Below are 14,996 nucleotides of genomic sequence, written 5' to 3'. Positions count from 1 at the left end.
GGGGTAAAAAACCCCAATATCACAGACCATGTCTCTTCCGTAAAATGATGCATCTTAAGGCAGAGGTGTTCAAACAGGGCACTCAAAGACCTTCCAAGGGGTGCAGACATAGGATATTTTAAGGGAATTCATGATCAGATCCTCAACTTGCGTGTGTATTTTTCCGAAAACTGGTCTGCCTGAGATCCTGCCTCCCCTGTTTCCCATCTCCCACCACGTAAAAGAAGAGCAGAATTCTCATCCACCCTGATTCTTAGGTGGTGTCAAAACCTCCACACCATCTAAGAGACAATTCAAATATAAGAATCTGTGGGTCTCCTTGAATCAGGCACTGTAATGGGCTTCCTACTTACACAAGAGTCTAATAAGGGTGAAGGATGGCATTAGAAATGGGGCTGTTTGGGGCCACCCTGGGCTGTTCAAAATTCAATGATGTGTTTACAAAATATACTGAATAAAAATAAATATAGAATGGAAAGGGAACGTTGTGGCTCTTAAATAATGACTTTGCCTTTTTCACTTCCTGATTATTTCCAAAGACACTATCACTTTTGAGCTAGAGTTCTGTGACAGCAAAGCAAATAAACACTGAGAGAAGTGAACACAGCATCCGGCTTTCTTTGTGCCCTTTCCTTCCTCTTTCCTTCCCTCCCTCCCCCCTCTACATCCATCCATCCAACCTTCCTTTCTTCCATTCATCTATCCATCCATCCATCCATCCGTGCATCCATCCTCTAAGAATTAGAAACAAGACGGTTGTCACAGGGATGCCTTATAACACATTTGCTGAACTGGAAATGGTATCAGACCTTTATTGGTTGAAAGCAAATCTGGTGTGGCAGATTAGTTTGACAAGAAGGACTGGCTTTGTCAACTAGAATATACAGCAGACATTTTACGTAAGTGAATGAGCTACTTTCGCAGCTCTAAGGTCTTAACCATGAAATATTTTAGAAAGCAGACAGTTTACAAGCTTTTTATCAAAAAAAAAAAAAAAAGGATACTGACAAATGTTTATCATCGCTACTTTAATTATCTTATCTCTGTTGGGAATATTTTGGGTTAGACAATTTGCCTCCAACTAAAGAGGAACAGGTTTAATTAACAGGTTTTTGAGAAGTTTTGGTAAAGCCTTTTGAGCATACTTCCCATTAACGGAAAAAAAAATCAATGTTTCTAAGGGCAGAATAACAAACCCTTTTGTAAGTCAAGTAATTTATAATTATTTTCGATACAATTGAAGGACCTAATTGATTTGTCATTCTTTGGCACAGAACTTAGAAGGAATTCAAAGAATTAAGTGACATTATTATCACAAAACTGTTGCCATCCCACGTACTTATTCATGGCTTCTTAGCGCTTCTACCTCTAAAAATGACAAACAGGCAAAAGAGGTGATAACTGAACACTTCCTTATTCTGGAAATGGCTCTCATTTATCCACGTATGCATAAGCTAGCTTTTGAAAAGCCCGCTTTCCCATTATAAGTTGCAATTTAAATGCAATTTCTATTTAATAATTATCTTGATGAAAAATGATTTAATAGTGCTAATGACTTACCAACATTTGTTTGGATCAACTGTGAATTAATAAGAGTCAAGACAGTAACTTAGTCTCAGAGAAATTTTCAGTAACTTAACATAGCAGAAATTTCTTGTAACACTCATGATACCTGGAAAAATGTCTTAAAATTTATGCATACATAGGGGCGCCTGGGTGGCTCGGTCGGTTAAGTGTGCAACTTTGACTTGGGTCATGATCTCACGGTTTGTGAGTTCGAGCCCCGGGTCGGGCTCTGTGCTGACAGCTCAGAGCCTGGAGCCTGCTTCGGATTCTGGGTTCCCCTCTTGCTCTGCCCCTCCCCCACTTGCACTCTGTCTCTCTCAAAAAAAAATTTTTTTTTTAATTTTGAAAAACTTCATGCATATGCATTGATGCACACCTTTAGGTTACAGAGATGCATGATGGGGAGATCATTCAAGCAACTAAATCTATGACAGCAGAATAAAATACTGTGGGGGGAAATAAAGCGAAAAAACAAGAGTTCCGGGAAAAAAGAAACAAGAAAAATTCCAGCTGTTAAAGACAGCTTGCTCGTGTACATTTTTAAGGGAGAAACGTGGTTATAAAAGTACTGTGGATTCAGAGTCCACCGAATACATTTAAAGAAGTGATTTTCAAATGTCAGTATTTACAACATACCGCTGGGTTTCATAATTTCTGGGAAGTATACCACAAGGCTTTACTAAGACTTCCAAAATGACAATTACACAGTTCCTGTTTCTCTGTCACCGAGAGGCAACCTGCTTAACCCAAAGACTCAGAGACCTGGGAAAACTGAAATATTCTCACGTCCTTTGCACCTATTTGCCAAGAAATTTATAGGTCACCTTAAAATATGTGTGTGCAGATAGGGGCGCCTGGGTGGCTCAGTCGGCTGAGCGTCCGACTTCAGCTCAGGTCATGATCTCACAGTTCGCGGGTTTGAGCCCCACGTCAGGCTCTGTGCTGCCAGCTCAGAGCCTGGAGCCTGCTTCGGATTCTGTGTCTCCTTCTCTCTCTGCCCCTCCCATGCTCACTCTTTGTCTCACTCTGTTTCTCAAAAATAAATAAATGTAAAAACAAACAACAACAACAAAAAAAAGTAGGTGTGTGCATGTGTCATTTTAGAACGTTATTTTGCAGCTCCGTGAACGAAACATTTGCTGGCCACTGTTCTAAAGGGCTCGTATTGGATCAATTGACCTTATGGCTTTTGAAAGTTCTCAGGAGTTGCAGCTGCATGTTCTGCTCATTTCATGGGGTATCCTTGACCCTAAACGGCCACCAAGGCCAAAGGAACTCAGGTCCAGGATGTGGAGGTCTTCTCACTTTTCCGAGTCCTGTCCGGGATGGTGTGACCCAAGGGTTTCTCTGGGATTGTTTGGAGGGAGCCAGGCTGCCCCTCATCACCGGCTCTTCCCCTCCTGAGCACTGCTTGGGAGCACTCCCTAACCTCAACTTTGATCTCTGTCACCGTCCCTCCCAGGTGGGGCTCGGCTTAGGAGACGCCAAAAAGTCTGATGCTTCTGACCCACAGTGCCCTCCGGCTTCTTGCGAGGAAGCCCTGTTGCCTGCCGCCCCATGGCCAAGGGTGAGGGGAGGTGAGGGGCCCCTCCGGGTCCCTGCATTCCTACTTTTAAACGGAGAGCACAGGAGAGCTGTTGGGTGGTGGTGGTACCGTGTACGTTCTCATCTCAGGCCCGCCATTTACTTTTTTTTAATTTAAAAAAATGTTTATTTATTTATTTTTGAGAGAGAGCAAGAGAGAAAGAGAGAGAGAGAGAAAATCCCATGCGGGCTCTGCACTGTCAGCACAGAGCCCCCACGCGGGGCTTGAACTCACAAACCGTGAGATTACAACCTGAGCCAGAATCCAGAGTCGGATGCTTAACCAACGGAGCCACCCAGGCGCCCCTCCGATATTTATTAACTGTCATCAAAGAGGCAAGCTGGTAAACGTCTGTGTGCCTCAGTTTCCCTGCCTATGAAATGGTGATAACGATAGAATCCCCTATCTCCGGGGATTAGGAGGACGGCGTGCCATACTGAGCTAGCACACGAGAACGCAATAAATTAAGTTGTTGTTATTATTATTATTAAATGCCAAGATCTGGAATTTTAGAAGTGGACTCAAGAAACGACAAGGTGAGAATCAGCAGACGGCATGCTTCCTTCAATGGAGGGCTACCCTAAAACCTCCTGTCCCATGCCCCTGGATTCTGCCTGGCAGCCAAACCTGGTCCCAAAGGGCAGAAGCAACCCAGGCTCTGCCCCGAAGGAGGCTGCCTGCAAATCACCTGTGATGCGGACAGCCCCTCCCTCCTGGGCAGGTGCCACCCAGATGCACAGCCGCGGAGCCGGAGAACCCCCCCCCCCCAAGCCAGTTTGGTTTTCCCCACCTCTGGGCTTGCCCCCAGAGACAGGAAGTGCACACCGGAACCCGAATGTTGTCACACACAGCTGTCAGGGTTCTGTGCAAATCTTCCACGCGCAGCATGGACCTCCTGCCCTGAATGTCCCTCTCCCCACGCGTGTGTGGAGATGGCTGAGGCATGGCAGGCTGGAGGGGCCCGGGGCCCCTCTTCAGCCCAGGAAATATACCTGAAGAGTGATGGCACAAAGGAAGACCGGTCTGGCTTAGCATCAACTGCATCTCTGCTTGCTGAGTCCCCAGCTGCCTGCTCCACACCACAGCCCTGATCGTCTGCCATCTGGAAGGAAGGAAAAAAACCAGAACCTTGGTATCTAGTGCATCACTGGCCTCATGATCCTTTTAAGTAGCATTCATTAGATGATACAGGTTTTTTTTCTAAGATTTTTCTTTAATTTTATTTATTTATTTTGAGAGAGACAGAATGAGCCAGGGAGGGGCAGAGAGTGAGAGAGGAAATCCCAAGCAGGCTCTCCACTGTCAGCGCAGAGCCCAAGGCAGGGCTCGAACTCACAAAACTGTGGGATCGTGACCTGAGCCAAGATCAAGAGTCAGAGGCTTAACCAAATGAGCCACCCAGGCGCCCCTAGGTGTTGCGGTTTTTGATTAAGCCTGGAGATGAGCAGTCTTGCATGTTTAGGCTCCAGGGCTCCTGCACCAACCATTCAGTTAAATGCTCGAGTGCCAACTCTATTTGAGGCATTGTTCCAGAGAGGGAGGAGGCAGCAGCAAAGAGAACAAAAGCTGTGCCCTCAGGGAGCTTCTAATCTGGCGTCCCTGATTTTGTTAAAGGATCCCCCAGTAAGAGAAGCCGTGGAAGGTCTGTAACAGGAAACTCCCCCTTCATTCCTGACAGGTGACAAGGTGCTCAAGCTTTGCCTGGCATCGCTTGAACCCCGTTCGAAAACATTAGCAACCTGCAAAAAGCAAACGCTCTCTGTGTCAGACGGTTTTCGGCGGGTCTACCAAAAATAGATAGATTTCCATCATATTATTTTCCTCTTCCAGAATCTTCAAGAGATCCCTATGATCCAACAGTTCAAATCTAAACCCACCTCCTTGGGTTTTAAGACCCTTTATGATCTAGTACTGGAGTTGGCAAACTCCGGCCTACCACTTGTTTTTGTAAATAAAGTTTTATTGTTAATACAGGCATACCCATTTGTTAACATATTGCCTATGGCTGCTTTCCTGCCACAACCAGAGTTGAGCAATTGTGACAGAGACCATATGGCCTGAAAAGCCTAAAATATTTACTACCTGGCTCTTTATTTAAAAAAAGTGGGATCTCTTACTAACCTGCTACTCCCTCTACTTTAAGACGTGAAAACAACAATAGAAACTGACTTATTATTTGCTTGTGCTAATTGCTTTGTAAGCATTATCTTATTTAATACTTTCAACAATGCTGTCGGACCATTCCTATGATCACTGCTTTTTGACAGATGAGGAAGGTGAGGTTAGAAAAAGGTAGATAGCTTGTCCCAGGTTATATTACGAGTAAAGAGCAGGACTTGGATCTGAAGCCAGCAGCATGCACCCCACCCAGAGCACACCCCCCCCCCCCCCCCCGTTACCATTATACCACGCAGCCTCCCAGCATCCTTAAACATATTATGCTCATTTCAGGTTCTGTCAGGGCTCATAGTTCTCTCTTTCTGGAAGTCACCACTCATACATCTGCTGGACATGACACCTTTGTCCAGCGGGCTAATAATCAATCTTCAGAATTCAGCTTAAATGGCACCTCCATAGGGAGGTCCTCCTTGATTACACCTATCTCATCAGCTCCCCCCACCCCTGTTCTCTTTGTCTTTTTTTTTTTCATTTTCACTCTGCTTATTTGTAGCTCAAACACAACAATTCTAAGTTCATCACGGCAGAAGCGCCCAACACACAAAAGGTGCCTACGAAAGAAATATTAACTGAACGGAAAGCTAAAAGAAACAAATGTCCCAAGGGAAGAGAATCTGCTAAAAGTGATATGGCCGGTTAGAAGAGAGTTTTAGTAGAGCCTGTACTAAAGCCGTTTTTCCTACATCCAGGCCTGTTTCCTTCCCCGTGAAGGGCTCGGCTTTCAGTAACAAAGGAAACCCTCTCCAGAGTCTAATTTCTGCTGGTCTCCGTCTCTGAGCAATTGCACAGAGTGGGTGCACAGATGCAGGTCTGCATTTCTGTTAGGCTCGCCCAGGGATGTTTCCACTCAGTCAGAAAACAAGAAGGCATCCACTGGACACAACACACTGTGCCCCCGAGCACAAGTAACGACTTCTGGAGGTGGGGAGAAGGAACCCAGCTTGAGGGGAGGGAGGCATCCAAGATGGCAGAGTGCTGACCCAGTGGCTGTGAGGAGTTCTGAGTAGTATTATCACGTCCCCTTGCAGCTTACCTGAGGGGTGAGCTGGGCAGTAAGGAGAGAACGGAGAGGGAGGGAGGGTCCCACACAAGCTCTCTACCATGACTGTGGGAAGTCAGGTGGCCATCTTGTTTCTCAACACCTCATCATCCCTCCACCATCGCCAGCAACGTGTATTGTGTGTTCAGCGGGGGGCGGGGGGGGGGGGGCGGTTAGAGCATTCAGATTAGGGTGCAAAATGTTTCTTGAAAATAGAGATGACCCCATTCCCAAAGGAGAGAAGCAGGAATCCAGGCACGCAGAAACGCTCGATAATTTTTATCTCATCTCCTTTACATAGACTTAATTACTTTTCAGTGTGGATTGTTGTTAGCAAAGCACAGAAATACTTTTTAAAGTTAGCAAGTTAAAGTTATACAAGAGCCATCAGAAGAAGGCACTACCTTCAACATGTGGTAATTAAGCCTTGAGCCTTTCGCTAATGCTAGTCTTTAAGGCTGAATCTAGGATGTATCATGATAAAACAACGTGACCAATTTTTTTTTTTAAAAAGGACAAACCTAAGCAAAACAGCTCCTAAGAAAGCCAGACTTTTGCTCTGATGGTGTTGGGGGTGCTGGGAAGAGTTGGGGCAGCTCCTCCTCGAATACTTACTGGGAGCCTAACGCACCAGGCCGTGTGCTAGGAGCTGGGGACACTGCTGTGAGCAAACTGACCTGGTGCTGCCTTGATGGGGGACAAACTTTGATAAAAGGAGGGCACAAATGTCAAGCTGCGATTGTAGTGAGTGCCATGCGGACCAACAATCTGTGGCCATCCCGGGGGACCCGACTGGGCCTCAGAGGAATTCGGGAAGGTTCTCAGGGGAGGAGATATCTGACCTGAGGTCTGAGAAGGGGAAGCCCAGAGGGTACAAGGCCGGGGGGGGGGGGTGCTGCAGGCAGAGGGGAACGGCACACTCAGTAAACCCTTGACCTATTCCGTCAAAGCAGGGGTGCGGCTTAAACTGCTTGTCCTTCCCAGCCACGTGGAGGGGACTTTGGACTTGACTACAGAGACATAAAATTCAGGCTTATGTCTATGGATCAGCCGTGGGAGGCCTCCCAGAGTTTTCCCTCCAAACATTAGGCCAGAAGGGTCTTCAGCCTGAAACCTACAGCATCTTGCTGGGTTGATGCTGAACGCTGCGCAGAGGGTCAGGAAACATTCAACGACTGTCTTACTCCTATGAGGCTAGGCTTGATTTCTGGGTGAACTGAAGTTCACCCAGAATAAGGGTGCTGACCAAGTGAGGTGCCTAATCCTGGCCACATCATTTCAGTCAGGCCAAGGCTTGGATTTCCACAGCCTACCCAAGAAAATCCAGGCCTATCTCACCTCTGCTGTGCCTGGAGAGGGCAGGCCTACTGTTATTTTCTTGTGTTCATCCCCTTTGTAAGGGCTCAGGCCGTAGCCCCCGAAGGAGGAAATAACCTGTAAGTAAACAAAGGAGAGGGCCACGTAGCCTGCCAGAGCTAAGAGTTCAGGCGAAATGGCCTAGAAATGACCCACACAGAATAACCTACAAGCGGTTTTACTGCCCCATAAACGCTAAACTTGAGTACAACGGTGAACGGTAGCAAGGTGACCTGCAGCCTGCCCTTTTTTCACTTCCTCAAGAGACCTTCAAGAGCTCAGTACCAGGGGCCCCAGCCAGGACGACGGTAGCTCCCACGCACTGAGCTCCGACGGAGGGGCTGTGCACCTGTCACCTCCTTACAGCCTGGCAGCAACCGTCAGCCCGCGGTCACCACCGATCCCATTTAACAGACAGGCACAGGGAGGACCGAGGCCCACAGCTGACAAACAGGGACGCGGGGACTGGCGCCCAGGGCAGTCAGACACCTGAGCGCTCACTGCCTGCCTTGCAAGAGCTCGATCCCCTCCTTTGCGTCTCAATCCACGCCCCCTTTTTCCAAATCCCGAACAGCCCGAACTGCCCGGCAGTCCCAGCTGGTTAGCGGGGAAGGGAGGGCACGCTGAGCCGAGCCAGCGATGCCGGAGGGAGGCGGGGGGCGCGAGGGCCCTTTCTTTTCCCAAAGTTTCGTTGCGGGCCGGCTGGGGGGATGAGAGGGGGAGCAGCGCCAGGTGGGAGGGCGGTTGTGGAGGGAGGGAAGGAGCGCACGCGGGCGGGAGGGGCGCAAGCGGGGGCGGGGGCGGAAGTTACCAGGCCCCGGCGCGGCGGGCGGCGGGGCGGCCAGCGCTGGCGTCCGTCGCGGTCCCTGGGCGCTGAGGGTCTGAGGCCGCCCAAACGAAAGCGAAAGTAAAAGCCCCGGCGTGGCAGGGGGCGGAGTCGCGCGGGGCAGCCCCGGGCAGGCCGGACAGCGCGCGACGCCTGCTGCTAGCGCGGCCGGCGCGCACCGCCCCTGGAGGGCGCCCTCTGCAAAACTGGTGGCCGTGTCCGCACGCTGTCCGCGTTCACCGCCCGGGGGAAAGGCGCCCGTGCAAAGTTGGCCGCGCACCCCTAGAACTTGCCGGATAAAGTTCGCAGGCAGCTCTGCGATCCCGACGCCGCGCTCACAGTCCCCGGGAGCGCTCCAAGGGACCCGGGAGCGCGCTCGGCAAACGGGGCGCGCGCGGAACCGCAGCCGCACACCCTGAAGAGCGCGCCCCGCGGACTTCGCGGCGCTCGAGGGTCGGGCGCTCGCCAGCGGTTCTCCCCTCCTGCCGCTGCTGTCCCCCGTCTGCAACTCCCTTCGGGTCTCCGCACCGGTTCGGGGACCCGGTTCCCACAGCCAAAGGGCTCTTCCCCAGCCGGGCCCCCGACCCCAGTCCGTGCTGGTGGCGTGCCCACCCCGGGGATTGGGTGCCGGGCGCCCGCAGCAGCTGGAGCTACCTTCTCCAAGGTGGGGCTCCTGGGACCAGCCCTGGGGTCGCCGATGGGCTTCCACTCGCTGGGGCGTCTCGGTTCGCGCGGGGGGCGGTAGGACCTGAACTCCGCTCTGTCGTCGTGGACGAGCTCCGTCTCCTAACTTGGAGAACTGGTCTGAAGTTAGTGCCAGAATCTGTCCTGCTCGATTTACTGAGCGCCCCCAAGTGTCAGCCACTGGGGATGTGGCCGTGACTTAGTCGAACGTGGAAGGGACCGTGCGCTCTCCCGGATCCCACCTCACTCCTGCCCCTGCGCCCCGCACACATGCGCGGATGCACACGCGCAACACACACGCTGGCCTCTTCACCCTTGGGCCTCCAGCCGGCGCCTCCTATGCCTCTGTCTCCAAGCCCGCTCGGGGAAGCGACTAATTAACGGGTCACACTGAGGTGTGAATGTATGAGAAGTTACACTTCTACCTGTGCCAGAAATAATTGCTTTTGAAGAACTTTCAACCACCTTGAGTGAAAGGAAACCGTCGTGGCGTGAGATCAGGCAAGAACCACATCTTGTCGTTTTGTTTGCTGGCTTTACCCTGGGCCCGAGACTAAAGTAACCGTCTCTAGAATCTCACCAGGTAAAGACGCTTTCTTGGTCTAGGAAGGACTGGCTCCAGGTAAGTGTCAGGGCATGGCTGTAATTTACTAACTGCTGCTAAAATCCCGAATTCCCGAATGTTTTAAGCAGTCACACTGTTTCCAATATGGCTGTGTTATATAGGCTGGAAATTTGTGCCCACGGCCCCCATGGTCGAATGTTGGAACTCGATGCTCAGCGTGATGGTTTTAGGAGTTGGGTATGATTTTGGGAAGTGCTTAAGTCTTGAGGGTGGAGCCCTTGTGAGTGGGACTAGTGCCCTTATAAAAAAGGCCTGACAGAGCTTTCTAGCCCCTTCCACCTGGTGAGGACACAGACGGAAGTTGCAGACTGCATCCCCAAAGAGGGGGTCTCGGGAGAACCCCATCATGCCGGCACCGTGATCTTGGACTTCTAGCCTCCAGGACCGGTGAAATAAGTTCCTGCTGTTTATAAGCTATTCAGTCTGTGGTATGTTGTTACAGCAGCCCAAACAGGCTAAGGCAGTTTATAAAACATCCATTTTTCTCAAATGTTGGGGGTAAACTAAGTCCCTGTAGACACTAAGATAATTTGCTTTTTTAAAGGAATTCGGTTGTGAATCCTTTGAGAAATGAAAACTACCAGTAAGGAAAATTGGTTGCTTTCTAATTTAATTTATAAATTTAAGTTTTTTGCAGGTTATTCTGGAGATAGAGTGAAACACAATGTTAGATTTGGAAGGGACCTTAACTACTACTCCCTCTGCTCATTTTATAGATAAAGAATCTGAGGCTCAGAGGAGTTTTCCACACCCTTCCTAGCGGCAGAACCAGGATCAGGTTGCCTAGAAAAATCATGAATTTTCCATCCTCAAGAAGTCTCTACTGTAAGTTATATCATGCAAATGTATATTTGTATTGCACGTAGGAATTCATTTCTGGCTAAGAAAGATGGTTTGAAGGAAAACTTTCTTTTTTCAGTTCTTTAGTGTGGGCTGGCATGGGGAACCCCAAAGATACTGCTCTGAGGCTGGATTTTCCCAGTATTAACAAGTAAAATCATGGAGATATGGAAGAGAAGAAATAATTTTGAACTTTTCCCTCTATAATAGTTTTACTGAGACTTTAGATCCAAGTGACATTCTAACTGTATTTCTTGTGTCTCTCCAGCCTTGGCCCATGCCATTGTCTTCTGCTTCCTTTCCATACTCACATGATTAGCATGTAAGTCTTCCTCCTCCCTCTAGAAAAGTCCCCAAACTCCATTACTCAAATGGTTTCCCCAGGGCTAGACTCCTGGGTGCTCCTGGACTGGTCCCTTCGGCCCTTCCCTCTGGCCCTCTTCTCTTGCCCTGGCGAGCTCCTTAATCCCCCCCTCATCCTGCTGAGCACAGGACCCCCAAAGGATGCCACCAGTGATGTTTCTCCAATCCTTCACAGCACAGCTCAGGCCAGGCTATGACTTTATACAGGACTCCATTGAAGGATATCCCTTGTTTAACAGAAATGCCCAGAAATGTCTTAAGAGTCACAAGCCCAAACCCAAACTCTGGTTGAGGCACCGGCAGCCTCCTTCAACGGGGGGTGGTGGAGGGGAAGAGTGGGAAACTCTGGGCGTAGGCAGAATTCCCCGAAAGGGGGAATTCGTGTTGAACCTTTTATCAGTTAATTGTCTCTCAGCTCCGCATTCACCCTTTTTGTCTGTTCCATAAAAATTAAACTGGGCCCTTTATGTAGTTTTCCTTGCTTCCCTCCCCCTGCCATGTTATGCTTTGCCTGTAGGGGGTGCTGGACAGAGATTACAGGAGGAAAACCAGTATCTCTGGTGTGCTCCTGGAAAATCAGGCTCTTACAGAGGCTTCTCGGGTTTCTGTGGCGTACCCAGCTTCCCTGGTGCCCAGCTACTGCTCTGCCTACCAGCCGGAAGCATCCAACAACCCTGGCACTCCCTCACATGGTTTTGAGATACCTCCCTATGAACCTAGAGAGTCGATTTCCAGGAAGTTCTAGGGGCCAGATTTCTAGCAAGTTCTACCAGCACGGCATGACAGTGACTTCTCTGTCATCTAGTGAGTCACAGCCACACTCTCTTCAACAAGATTTGGATCTCAGCCCCGGGGTGAGGAGAAGGTGGGGGACTGTCTGTCTCAGCTCAAAGCAGGGGTAGCGGCTTGTTACGTTGTTATGTTACGTCACGTTACTTTATGTGTTATAGGCCGTGCGCTGTGGTAATTAGCTCAGAATCACGTATTTGACTTTATTGGCTCTTCTTTCTGTGGCTCACTCACACCCTCACTCCTGCCTTGTGGAACCACTCCCCAAATGAACTACCAAGTCCTCCCCTCAAGATCTGCTTTTGGGAGAACATAAACTAAGGTAGACATGCACCCCCCCAGCGAGGGAGGGACAATTCCAGTCTAAGCAAAGTGACAGGGACAGAACGAAGGGTCGGGAGCTTTCTCCTCCCTCTGAATTTGTCATCTCCCTGTAATTTCAAAACCGTTTCACATCCGTGGCCCTGGGGGGCACTGGAAATGACTCAGAGCTAGGAAGAATGACCTCATCTTCTGGATGACAGAACCAAGGTACAAAAAGATCTTGACCTGCTGAAGCAACGGGGCTTCCATCAACAGGACGAAATTGAAGAGATAAACAAGTGCTCCGTTTAAGTTCATAAAGAAAGTCAGTTATCCACAGACTGAACATGGTAGCGATTCGTTTGAAACGAAATGTGGGGTTTTTCACTGATCACAATGTCCCTATGAGTCAGGACTTCAAAAAAAAAAAAAACAAAAACAAACAAACAAAAAAAACAAAGAAACGTGGGGCAGTGTTGGCAAAAGCATCCAAATCGAGGACCCAGAAGATTCTCCATGGCCTGGCCCTGGCTCACCACAACCAAGCCCAAGTCTCGGACTCTCTGGTGATTGGACGGCATATCGGACACCTCTCAGGAGCCACTTTATTTATTTATTTATTTATTTATTTACTTATTTATTTAGTGTTTATTTTTGAGAGGAGGGGAAAGGCAGAGAGAGAGAGAGAGAGAGGGAGACAGAGGATCCAAAGCTGGTTGGTACCAACAGCAGAGAGCCGGATTCAGGGCTCGAACTCATGAACGGTGAAATCATGGCCTGAGCCGAAGTCAGACATTCAACCAGCTGAGCCGCCCAGGCGCCCCAGGAGCCACTTTAGATCCACGCAGCCTCACCTGTCTCAGGACCTCTGCCTGCTTGGGTTGGTCCAGCCTCAGCACTGGCAAGTAGCTCTGTGTGGGCTCTGGCCATCTTCACGGGGGCACGACCAACAGTGTCTTTGGCCTTCTGTTGTCTTTGCTCTTTTCCCCTGTCGCTGTTGAAGCATAAGATGCTGGGGGACGCCACGGGCACATACACAGCATGGACGCGTAGGGAAGTTAACACCCAGTGGGACTCCCACCAATGGGAGACAAGGGCCAAGAGGTATATTCTTCCCCCTTCCTTCCTGTAGCAGATGTTCCTGATTAGCAGTTGTTTATGTAGCTTCTTGGAAGATGGCGATCGAGCTGTCCAGTGAACCTCATATCAGGCAGTGGCTCCTTTGAGAGTGAACCTTCATATTGACCCCCTCCCCAACTGCACCACCATTTCCCGCCTCTTCTCTTCTCCCTGGCACTACATTTCTAAATAAAGTCCTTGGACACAAGCCTTTGCCTCCTGTTCTGTTTTGCGGGGAACCCAGGCTAAGACACGACTGAACGTATCCCGAAGGCCACACGAGTGTCGTGTGCTCCTTGGCTATGGCTTGGATGGGTGGCTTAGGTAGTCACTGTGGCAAGGTGGGGGGAGGGCTCTACCGGAAGTGAGCAGGGTGGGATGGACAAAGGAGCGACCGCCCACAGTGCCTGTCAAGCAGAGGGGAGCCCTGTGGATCGCGCTCCAGCAGTGAGCGGTCACCCGAGTTCCTTAAGGTGTCCGATTCTAGTTCACTGGGCTTGTTCTCCTCGTGACTTCCGATCCCTAATAAATGCCTTTTAGAAGCAGAGGTAAAGGTACAAATCCAATTCAACGTCTTCATTCTGGTAATTGTTTTCACAAGGGCGACCTCGAACCGCAGCGGCTAGGTCACCCCTCAGAGAAGTGGTAAGTGACTTTTAACTTACGTGGAATCTGACTGTAATTCCTCATCCCTCTGAGTCCTTTCTCAGTGATTACTGGGGCTCGCACCCAGCCGCCCAGGAAAAGCTTGAGAAGCCTGTTAAAGAGCAGAACGTTCTGGGAACACTTCAAGTCCTGCACCAGCTTTCAGCTTGGGAGCCTTCCGGAGCCTGGGGTCCCTGCTCGGGGTCCCCTTCCTGCTGAGAGAGCAGCCTTGGGCCCCGCTATCTATCTGTGGGAACCCCGGACTGCAGCCCCTCCTTCGTGTCGTGGGAATGCTGCTTTCTGCTTTTTCCCCGCTTGCTTTGCGACCTACTCCCCCTTCCCAGCTCAGTATTTAACTGAACATCTTTTCTGTGTCAGGCCTTGTTCCAGGCACTAGGGAAAGAAATGACAAGAACCAGGGATCCTGTTTTGAAGGACCTTGTATTTTGATGGAGGAGACAGATACTTTTATTTTATTCTGTTTTATTATTTATTTATTTTCAAAACGTTTTCTTTATTTTTGAAAGAGAGAGCGTGAGCAGGGGAGGGGCCGGAGGAGGGGGGCGGGCAGAGGATCCGAAGCGGGCTCTGTGCTGACAGCCGCGAGCCCGATGTGGGGCTAGAACTCAGGAACCGTGAGATCATGACCTGAGCTGAAGTCAGATGCTCAACCCACTGAGCCACTCGGGTGCCCCGGAGACAGGAAATTTTAAAATACAGAGATTCTGATACTCAAGATGTCCAGTGGTGGTTAACTTCGATGAAGAACATAAAGCAGGGTAAGGGCCATAGAAAGTGGTCAGGTGAGGGGTGGAAACAGGTGAGGTGCCATCTTATGGAAGCTGTTTCTAGAAGGTCTGTTTTCAGGTGACATGGAGGTGGACACTGAAGGTGATGGAGGGGCTTCGTGAAGCCAGGAGGAGAGGGTTCGTCTTTAAGCTGCCCCACTTCAGGCCTGGGAAGGAAGAGAATAAACAGACCTTCTTGGAACGATCTAGGATAACGTACAGAGACCAAAACACTGAGAGGTCTAGTGTGTTCTTATCCTAATCAGTTTTCAGCCTCACTGTTGTGAACA

General features: G+C 49.8%; 1 protein-coding gene and 1 long non-coding RNA gene across 3 annotated transcripts in view; one reads left to right on the top strand and one right to left on the bottom strand.

The window, feature by feature from the left end:
* CASP7 (caspase 7) overlaps positions 1–9,313 on the bottom strand; it is a 30,990-nt gene extending 21,677 nt beyond the window's left edge. Inside the window, exons 1-2 of one of the 2 annotated variants that reach the window (XM_045438991.1) lie at positions 9,205–9,313; positions 4,144–4,253 (exon numbers count right to left, since the gene is read on the bottom strand). In XM_045438991.1, coding sequence (XP_045294947.1) covers positions 4,144–4,253 — 110 coding nt within the window. In that variant the 5' untranslated portion in view covers positions 9,205–9,313. Of the gene's footprint in view, positions 1–4,143; positions 4,254–8,535; positions 8,753–9,204 lie in introns of those variants that run through there. The other variant, XM_045438990.1, reaches the window with a different exon arrangement.
* Positions 9,314–9,415: 102 nt separating this feature from the next.
* On the top strand, positions 9,416–12,639 carry LOC123577094. The gene is made up of 2 exons (XR_006701713.1): positions 9,416–9,817; positions 10,576–12,639. It is a non-coding gene; the product is annotated as an uncharacterized LOC123577094 (long non-coding RNA).
* The last annotated feature ends 2,357 nt before the right edge of the window (positions 12,640–14,996 follow it).

This window comes from Leopardus geoffroyi, chromosome D2 (genome assembly GCF_018350155.1).
Source record: "Leopardus geoffroyi isolate Oge1 chromosome D2, O.geoffroyi_Oge1_pat1.0, whole genome shotgun sequence".
Taxonomy (NCBI): Eukaryota; Metazoa; Chordata; class Mammalia; order Carnivora; family Felidae; genus Leopardus; species Leopardus geoffroyi.
Note: the sequence above shows the minus strand (reverse complement) of the source record. Positions and strands in the feature narration are given on the sequence as shown.